The 10,766-nt window shown below is 31.4% G+C and overlaps 1 protein-coding gene across 1 annotated transcript; it reads left to right on the top strand.

The window, feature by feature from the left end:
* Positions 1 to 1,298: 1,298 nt before the first annotated feature.
* LOC104899192 (glycolipid transfer protein 1) lies at positions 1,299 to 9,616 on the top strand. Its single transcript, XM_010686330.3, has 6 exons — positions 1,299 to 1,416; positions 2,662 to 2,717; positions 2,902 to 3,032; positions 3,543 to 3,678; positions 9,045 to 9,176; positions 9,287 to 9,616. The coding sequence occupies exons 1-6, from the start codon at positions 1,299 to 1,301 to the stop codon at positions 9,320 to 9,322; spliced, it is 609 nt and encodes a 202-aa protein (XP_010684632.1). The 3' UTR covers positions 9,323 to 9,616.
* Positions 9,617 to 10,766: the final 1,150 nt, after the last annotated feature.

Below are 10,766 nucleotides of genomic sequence, written 5' to 3'. Positions count from 1 at the left end.
CTGTTGAGAGTCCCATTAGAAAGGAAGGAAATCATATCCTGTAACAAGCGAGTTTTGTTCTTTCTTTTCTTTCTTGTTTTTTTTGACAGCTTGATTTGTGATGTATCTTTAATTTGATGTATGATCACCATCCTTGATGGTTTAGGTTGTATTTTTGATGGAGTTTGGTGTCTCCACTTTACCGGGTGTGCGTGCACCATGAAAGTTTCTGTCTACTGAGACAGGATACCTGAATCTGGGTAGAGTTGCCTTTCTCTTGAGTAATGAATAAAATACAACGAGCAATTATAAAAAAAAAAAAAAAAACTTACCTCACCTTTTGAACTTAATAAAAAAGAAGAAAAAAAATTTTAGCTACATATCTATGCCACAAAATATATATCCTAAATTTGCTATAACTGTTTTATTTTTATTTTTTTTTTTCCATTCCAACTTGATCCTTCCTCTCTCTTATTGCCAACTTTCCATCGCCCTGGTAATGCAATTTGATCTCTCTTCTCTCCTTAACCATCATTAATTTTTTCATGTATTGTTAATTCTATGTTCTTTAAAATATATTTTTCGCCTCAAATCACTACAATTGACGCTCTAACAACGAGTCACATGATGATAAAATATGTATGACTATATGCATGAATGATTTTGCCTATAGAATTAAGCAAAGATCCATCATTGTTTGCCTATTATTTTCATTAAATTCGATTACCGGCGAGTTTTAATTTTATTATGTATACTTTTGGCAAATGTGTCAATTTTTCTTAGCTTCTTTAAATTTGTAATATGATTCTTCATTGTTTTCCTTCATGGAATTATCATGTCATGCATACCAAATAACCATTCATAGTTATATTGCTCTAATTTTAAATTTATATCATATCACTAAACTGATTTTTTCTGACAACCATAGCATAATTTTAGATGATATACATTACGGAAATTCATATATGTTTTACACATTTAAACATAGTACAAGGAAATAGTTTAATTTGATTAGAATTCCATGCACAATTGTTTGGCCTACATACCCAAAAAAAGCTATGCGGCATTAATTGTACTTAATTTGGTGATTTGTTACGCGAGATTTTAGTTTTTACAAGTGTAGAATATGTTTGTGTGAATTGTTTTATGATTTACTTACTAATTAATAGTTTGATTGTTTTATAATTTATATATCGTGGAATGTTATGATACAGATGATTGATGAATGCTTGTTGTCACTCCTTCCTTGACATCTTGCAAAATAATACGAAAATTGTTTTCTATATATTTCAACATTAATGAAGTGAATTGCAAGAATAATGGAAGGAAATGTGTTTACTCGCGCATTGGATGGAGTAAAACATGTTAGATCCGAAGAGGGAAGTGTACTCACCAAGCCCTTCTTGGATTTGTGCAAACTACTTTTACCCCTTATAGGTATGATATATAAATTTTTTACTACAATATATCCACTTATTTTCTTTCCATTTTGTTTGGGTTTTTGATTTACACCTAGTAAATTTCTTATTGTTTCCGTAAAACATCTTGAGCTTTCTTTGGGTTCAACATAGGGGTGCTTGTCGAACGAGCCGAAGCCGAATAGTACTGGGCTCGGCTCGGCTCGTGAGCTCACCGAGCTTGGGGGAGCCGAGCTCGGCTCGAGCTCATGATTAGAATTTGCGGCTCGAGCTCGGCTCGTGAGCTCGTTTAGGCTCGACTAATGAGTTCGGTTCGGCACGACACGAAGTAGGTGAGCTTCGATGTGGGACTTCATGGTTTGTTAAAGAAAAACAAACTCACTATCCCCATGTTTTATAACTTGGTTTCCCTCTTAGTATTGCTAAGATTTCAATGTGGGACTCCATGTTTTGTTTAAGATAAACAAACTCATTCCACATATGCTTATATAATTTGGAATCTCTCTTACCATTGCCAAAATTTCAATGTGGGACTCCATGTTTTGTTAAAGAAAAAAAAAATTCATTATACCCTTGTTTTGTTTACATATGCTTTTATAACTTGGAAGTTGGAACCCCTTCAAGCATTGTTAAAATTTCAATGTGGGACTCCATGTTTTGCTAAAGAAAAAATTATCAAATATTTTAAGTATTAAATAATCAAATATTTTAAAATATACTTCATTCCCTCTATGAAGAAACTAAAGTATATTTTTTGCTTTCCAACCAAGAAGATACAAAATTAAACTTTAAGTTAAAGTAAGGAGTAGTAGCTATTTATAAAGAAAATAAGGTTGATCCTTGTTTTCTTAACCAATATGGGACTTTAGTGCGTAGTGGAGTAGAGATGAAGTTGGATCACAAATTAAAATATATAATTTGTAATCTAAATTAAAATATAAATTTGTATTAAATTTTTTTAATGTAAAATATTTTTTTAAATATATATTTTTTTAGTATAAAATAATAATCGAGAAAGCTCGGCTCGTTTAAATCTCGAGCTGAGCTTCAACGAGCCGAGCTTTGACCGAGCCGAGCTTTGACCGAGCCGAGCCCGAGCTGCTCGCGAGCTTGTCAGGCTCATTATCACCCCTAGTTCAACATCTTGAATATTACCAATTATAATTTCATATTATTCACATTTTACACCAAGTTGATATTATGTTTATATTTTTATCCTTTGGATTTAGAAGGCTTTTGACCACATTGTTTTATCTGCTTACAGATAAATTTGGCTCACAAATGTCATGCATAAAGGCTGACGTCGTGAGTAACATTATGGTAAGATAGTCACCATCATTTGATATCTTTAAATAAACAATTGAAGTTTGATATATAACATAGAACATTATTGGTTTCTTTCAATTATATAATTAAACTTCTTAAGATTACTATGTAATTTTGTAATTTAATTTGTCAAGTTTAGTTCACTAATTATAAGTACATCTTTCCTTCTATTTTGCAGAAATTAGAATCAAAATATGCCTCTAACCCTTCGAGATACAGAAACTTATATACTATGACAAAAGAGGAGGTTGAATCTAAGATAGCAAGGAATTCATCAAGTTGCACTAACGCACTTGTTTGGTTAAACAGGTAATCCAATGAAGGATTCTATAATATAATTTACGAATAATCTTGTGTGAGATTGTCTTAGTCTAATACATGATTGAGATGAGTATTATTTGAAGCCTGACAATTATCAATATAATGTCATACAACATCTATCAGTTTAGCATAACCATTATTTATCGATTTAAGTAATTAACCTAGACATCTATTAGTTTAACCCATAGTAGCATAACATTTACTAGCTAATTAACTCAAAACATATATAAATTTAAGCCCATAAAATAATAGTTATGTCCATAAATTAATAGTTTATGCTCTATAAACTGATAGGGGCCTTGTCTTAGGCATTTTAAGTGACTGAAATGCCTCTGATATAAAACGCTTTTTACAATTCATATTAAATGTGAGGAGTTTGTTTCCCTAGAAAAAAGGAGTTTGTTCACAAGTTGAGCTACAAGGACCAAAATGCATTATTTTACTGTTTATTCCAGTAAATTTAAGAAGTTTTTGATAAGTTCTTTTAATAATTTTTAGGGCGATGGATTTTATGGTACATCTATTTCACAACCTATTAGAGCATCCAGAATGGTCCATGACACAGGCTTGTACAGATTCTTACAAAAGGACATTGAAAAAGTGGCATGGTTGGGTGGCAATGTCAACTTTTAAGGTATATATAAGCTCATTTGAAATCTTAATTAAAAGTGTTTATCTCCCTTAAAGTAATTGGGGTTGCGTATTCAAAACAAAACCAATAGGGGAAGAGAAAAGAATTGCGGAAAAATCTAGCACAAAGGGCGACAGTTGTTGTATTAGTTGAACTATCATAATAAGTGAATGACAACCCTATATTTTTTGAGTAGATCATCTATACTTAGGCTATGTTCAATTCACCTTATTTTTGCTTATTTCAGATCTAATCAGATCAGATCAGATCAGAAAAAATAAGTTCAGATCAGATCAGATCAGAAAAAATAAGTTCAGATCAGATCAGACCAGACCAGATCAGATCAGATCAGATCAGTTCAGATCATATCATGCTTACATTTAAAAACTCTTATTATTAAATATCTTTCATACATATTAATAAAAATTATAATAATTGAATATTAATATACTCATTGAGACGAATCAAACAAGACCCCACATGACTATATTTTTTCTTATATATTGAGAAAAATCTAAAAGATTATCTCTAATTGTGAATAGTGTCAAGATTCTAAGTGAGAAAGATAAAAAAATACAAAGGAGTATTATTATTTACTAGTACATTTGTTCAAAAGAATTATTATTGTTGTTGTTGTTGTTGTACTTATTAATTATTAATATTGGTAATTATTATTAATCTTGTTGTTACCATTATAAATGTCATTGTTATTATTATATTAAGTTATTTTTTGTTATTAAATAATAGAAAATTAAAAGCCGCGTGTTAACTGTTAAGAACATAAGATTGACGCAAAAATAAGAAATATATAAAATATGATATCTCAAATTCATGACAACGAAACTACTAAGTTCGGATTACATTTCAAAATAAGCTAAGTGTGAGATACAAATTATAAATTTAGATTCGGTATACCTCTTCCTACCGAATTCCAAATCTCTCTAGCTATTTGAAGTTGCACGATATTTATTTATTTTTTGCTCAAGTCATAGTTGTTTGTATATCTTTTTCTATTTTATATGGAAAAAAAAGAGTTGAGTTTGCCGACTTCTCAAGTGTGAAACTTTTTTTTAAGGGAAAGTGTGAAACATTGTATAAGTGCTCTTATAAAATAATGACTTGAGTTATATAATTATTTTTAGTAATAATAATAATTATTATGTTGTTCTTATAATAATGATAATAATAATTATTATTAATAATAATAAAAGTTGTGTAAAAGTTGTAATAGAAATAAAATGATAATAATAGTATACTATAAAGAAGATCTTATAATGTATTGCATAATAATGATTTACAAAGTAATAATATAATATATTATATTTTATAAAAGATAAGATCTTGTAGATCAGATCAGATCAGAAAAAATAAGTTCAGATCAGATAAGTTCAGATCAGAAAATTTCAGGTGAACTAAACATAGCCTTAGCCCATGGAAAGATAATTACTTGAGTAAAATGTTTGCCTTATAATGTGATTCCACCTTTCAAATTTTTCTTAAAAAAAAATTAATTGAGCTCATCTTTGATGTAAGATCTTATTATATAACATGTATAATAGCATATATTTTGAACAAGAATGATATGGATTATGCAAAAAATTACATGAATCACACATCATTTTGTCATTTTGAGTTTTTTATATTAAAAAAATGGTGATTTCGGAGTTGTTTCACTATAAATTATGATGTTAGTGTTATACCTAAGAATTTGTGAAACTAATTTAATCTACAATAATTAACCTTTTTTTTCTTAAAAAAAATATAGTACACTTAGCTTTTTGCAAACACTAGTGGTTGCAATATCACCTATGATAGAAAACAAAGGGCTTGGATTGAAAATTTATAATTTTGTCGAGATTAAGGGACCGTTTAGTTCACCAATAAGAAAAAGAAGGTGAACGAAAAGTCAAATCCTTAGATTTAATAGGCGGTTTGTTTCAAAAATATTTAAGGGAGACCTGAACAAAATCCACTGCAAATTTTCCCCCAACCACCACTACCACACTTATTCTTCAATTCAAATTAAACCACTTTGCCACCGTCCCCCTTCCCCTCTTTCGCCTTCGTCGTCCCCCTCCCCTCTTCTGTTGCTGCCCCCATCCCTCATACCTTGGCCAACGTCCTCCTGAAGTGGTTTGTTGTCTTCTTTGGTTCATCAGATCTGATTATGAAAATCTTTTGGTAAAATCTCTATCTAATTCTTATTCATGAGTTTCTGCATCCTCTGGTCTTTAGCCTCATTTTCGTCATTATCATTCTTTTGTGCATTGTCATTCTTGTGCTCCTTTACATGAATATTATGTGCCACTGCAACCACTCTTCTCCTCTTTGTTCACAGGCGACATCGTCTCTATCTCTCCTTACTCTCTCTTGTAGATCTAGTGCGTGGGTGGTTTTTAGTGGCGACAGGTGGTTCATTTGGGGGCAATGGGTGGTTATTTGGTGTTTTTTAATATAGATTTCTAATATTTTGTATGCTTTCGCACGAATAGCGTGCACAAAAAAAGGGAAACACTTTTACGAGCACATTTATCAATACATAAGTTTGATTATTAATTTTTCTAATAATTTTTTAATAAAAAGTATGAATATTATATGAATTTTTTTTTGTTTTTTTGAAAATGGGAAAGAGAACATAAGCTAAGGGATAGAAGACGTGATTGCAAACAAGTTCTAGCACACATCTGAGCTGTGTCATGAGCTCATTGAACTTGTTGGTTATTCACTTTTAAAATAAAACACCAAAGAAAGGAAACTGCTAGATGCTTGATTTTCCTAATAGTCCAATAAATTGATGAAGGGACGAACATGGGATTTTGTAGTGCCATAATGAGATTGGTGCAGTCTGTGAGAAAGGTTGTTTTTTTTGCATTCCATGAGATATTGCCTACTATAAAGCCTTGAGAAAAGCTTGACTCTCTGCATGAAGAGCCGAGAAAGCGAAACCATAATTTCCTCCTCCAGAGAAAGAAACTTGTGTGTTTGCAGGGTGAGGCTAAATGAGCCAAGCACAACCCATGTCCTTTGTTTCTTTCTAACACGCTGCGTCAAACTCAATAATTATGTGTTGTGGAAAATCTGAATGAGTACTACCCAAGTGAACACCAAGAAAACCCGGCGGTGAATTCATATCTTGTTCTGGAGGGTGAGGAATGAGAAGATTATTAAAACAAGGTAAAGTTGATAGTTGGTAGTTAGGTTCAACAATATCTTGAACTTGTTGAGAAATTCGATTTACATCTGGGCTGACATTGCGAAACAGTCGCTCGCTCCTATGCAACCATATACTCCATAGGGTCCAAATAAAAGTTTTTATTTTGACTCCTTGTATTCCATCCTCGTTGTAGAAAAGAAGGATGTGAATGATAATCCAATTGGAACAATGTATCGGGTTACCATATGGTGCTTGAAATGGGAATGGGAACGATTTTCAAATTAACTGCGAAAGTTGGCATGAGCGGAAGATATGGTGTACTGTTTCTATATCCTGATGACATAAGTCACATAAAGGGTTTACCCGAACTTTTTGCTTAAGAAGTTGTGCTTTAGTTGGGAGACGGTCAAGTAATAGCCTCCATATAAAATATTTCCATTCTGGCAGAATTGGAAGGTGCCATAAAATCTTGAAAACCTTCCTTGGTATATTGACAAGCGGGCGATGAAGTGTAGTGGTATTTTTGATCAGTTGAGCATACGCGGTTTTGGTAGTAAACTGTCCAGATAGATGATGAGACCATACCATGAAATTTGGAGCATTATGAGAAAGAAGTTCCATAGGTAGAAGATATTTCGAATCCCCATGACAAAAAGAATTTCCTAACCATAGTAGCTTTCCAAACTTGATTATCCACATCAATAAAATCACTTACTTGTGAGTGAGGAATTTGCCTTAAAGAAACCGAGCTATTTGCAAGTGGAATTCTCCCGTGAAGCCAGACTGTGGAAAAAGTCCTAAGATTTGATCCGTTACCAACCTTCCAAGAGCAACCATGAAAAAGTGTACACTGAGGACAACAAGCAGCTGGGTTTCGTATATATAGACCATATTTTTTCATAAGATAGACATTGTTTAAAAGATGAATGCAGCGAACTCTCAAACCTCCCATGCCTTTAGGTAGATAAACAATTTCTTTTTAAGCCAATGTATACCTGACCTATCCCTATTCGACAATATGAAAGACATGATCATAGAATCTAAAACGATTAGTGACACTAAGAGGAGTAGCAAAGAAAGAAAGTATGTGAGAAATCATGGCAATGAGAACTGTATTAATGAGAATCACTTTGGTAGAGAGAAGAAAGAAAAAGACTATTCCGACTTAACAATTTTTGGGATATTAGATCAACTAAAAATTTGAAATGAGCACTCCTTGAGTTTTGAATATCCATCGGGACCCCAAGATGAGAAGAGATAGAACTCTTGTGATCCATATGTAAAACATCTTTGGACAAAGTTTAACATTGAGTAGTAGTATTGGGGCAAAAATTTAAAATATTTTGAAAGTTATCTTTGAATTTGAGATAAAACAAAATCTTTGATTGATTTCGGCTAAATGAAGACAGGCACTGTGTGAGGTTTTATAGAAAAGTAATGCATCATCTGCAAAGAAGAGATGTGAAATAGAAGGACTTCTTCTCGACAATTTAATTCCTTTAAACAAATTGAGATCTTCCCCTAGAGTGAGCATTCTAGAATAGATATCCATGGATAAAATAAAGAAATATGGTGAGAGCGGATCACCTTGTCGAAGCCCACATTTTGGATGAAAAGGAGAAGAGATAGTACCATTTAGTAAAATCTTGAAAGAAACCAAAGAGATACATTGAACAATTTAATGCGTCCATAAGCTTGGAGAATCATAGAAATAAAAGTCCAAAGTATCCTGTCATAGGCCTTATTAAGATCAATTTTGATTGCAGCATATGAAGCAGTGGCAGAAGTTTTTCGGATGATAAAGTGGAGCAATTCATGAGATAAAAGAACATTATCTGTCATGCTACGCCCATGAACAAATGCATGTTGGAAAGGAGACACAAGTGTAGACAAAAATGACTCCGATTTGAGAACAAGACATTTGTTATACATTTGTATAGTGTATTGCAGAGACTGATAGGCCGTAATTGTGAAACTTCTGTAGGATTAGCCACCTTGTGCAACATGACCAATAAATTGTTGTTCCAAGCTTTAAGCAAGAAACCAGTCTGAAAGAGATTTTTCACTGCTAGAATAACATCAGTGCCAACATGACCAAAATTTTGTTGTAATGTATTCTTACTAAAGACTTAATTTCTTTTTTTACCAGTAGGAAAGTATCAAAAAAAAATTTTTTTTGAGGGGATCAAATATTTACTTTATCAATATCATACAGGTGCTCATTAAGCTTGCTCCAGACAGGAAGAAGTTTATGTGTTCAATAGGTGGGAGTGACGAAGTTAATGTTGAGATCGAAAAATTATGTAGAAATTTTGCCTCAGTACTTGAAGACAATCATAGGTTTTTGGTAAGTTTGCGTTTATAAATTGATATAGTAGTATGAAATGAAGGTCTTTAACAAATCTGAAGAAAATTGGAATTGTCTAGCTTCTTCTAACCATCTTGCTCTCGTTACAGGCTAGTTTTGGAGTAGACGATCTTAAAGCTCCCTGATGTGTTGTTAAATTGTGGCGTGTGTAAAATTGAGAAAATTTATGTACAGCTCTTTTTGAACAGTATTCCTCTTACCACAACTAATTGCTTTGAGTAGCCTTTTGTGTCACTCTTGTAACAAAAAATTAAAATGTAATTAGTCATGTAATACGCGTGGTTAGGCATACTAAAACCTCTTTCTTTTTTCCTTTTTTTTTTTTTTACCATATTAGATATCTCTATTCGATATGGAAAAAGGGGTAGGACACCAAAATATTAGAAATCCCATTTTACCCTCATAATATCTCTATTATAACTACCTACTTCAATGAAAAAATAAAAGGAAACTACCGAATTAATTTACAAAAAGAAAACCATCAACAATTCAAATATTCATAATTTATTAGAAATAATTAATAATTAATTTAATTTTCTTCATCTCCTAAAAGAAATTAATTTTCTACTTATCTTCGCACGCATCGCGTGCATATAAAAACTAGTGTCTATTACATAAGGGAAGGGTGAGCAATAGTGTCATCTTTTGAAATACCTATTTTGCCCCCTCTTCCCTTTCTAAATTACAAAAGGAATGTCAAAATCATAATCGGCAATCAAAAAAAACTACCGAAAATTAATTTACAACACTCACTTACAAATCACTTAAAAGAAGAAACTTTATAAATCACTCATACAATTGAGAAAATCACGTTAAAAATAAAGCAAATCACTCAAATAATCAAGAAACTTTATTAAAACTTAAAATTAGCATACAAACTAAAACTAATAACCTAGAACGTCAATACATACAAAAATATTTACAAAAATTTACTTACAAATCACTATTCTCAAGATTCATTCACTATTAATTATGGGCCATGATAAAAAAAAATAGAGTTGTATTTGTAGTGAAATTGAAATTTAGAAGTTAGACAAGGAAAAAATTTATTTACTTTTTTATAGTATTCCCTATATATAATGAAATTTTTACATATATTTGGATTTATCTTTTTCTATTATATAATAGCGATTAATTATCAAGGTAAAAATATTTATGTAAAATTTTATTCAAGAATTAAAGTACAACATATCTCTATTATATAAGGGAAGGGGGAGCTATGGTGTTCCCGAATGAAGAGATTATGTTACCTCCTTCCCATTCTAATTACAAATTCACTTACAAATCAAAGGGGGCATCAAACAAAAATACAAAAAATATAATTATAACAATCACTCACAAGTCAACTAAAAAAATTATATAATTTACATTATGCAAATCACTAAAATGAGAAAACTTTACAAAAACTAAAAAATTCACTAATTAACAAACTACAACCTACGAAAAAATTGACTTGAAATCAAAGTGTCCACTTTCTTTACAATTTATGAAGTATTGTACTTAATTCAAAAATCAACTAAAAAATTTTAATACTAAAAATCATAAATAAATTCACTAAAATTTCTATTT

The sequence above is a fragment of the Beta vulgaris genome, chromosome 7 (assembly GCF_026745355.1).
Source record: "Beta vulgaris subsp. vulgaris cultivar EL10 chromosome 7, EL10.2, whole genome shotgun sequence".
Lineage (NCBI taxonomy): Eukaryota > Viridiplantae > Streptophyta > Magnoliopsida > Caryophyllales > Amaranthaceae > Beta > Beta vulgaris.
The sequence above is the reverse complement of the archived record's forward strand: the minus strand, read 5'-3'. Positions and strand labels throughout refer to the sequence as shown.

Bases quoted from the DNA above. Each gene is read 5' to 3' on its own strand.
- LOC104899192 (XM_010686330.3), top strand. From the start codon at position 1,299: ATGGAAGGAAATGTGTTTACTCGCGCATTGGATGGAGTAAAACATGTT. The intron at 1,417-2,661 runs GTATGATATATA...ATCTGCTTACAG, and splicing joins ACTACTTTTACCCCTTATAG to ATAAATTTGGCTCACAAATG. The intron at 3,679-9,044 runs GTATATATAAGC...AATATCATACAG, and splicing joins TGGCAATGTCAACTTTTAAG to GTGCTCATTAAGCTTGCTCC.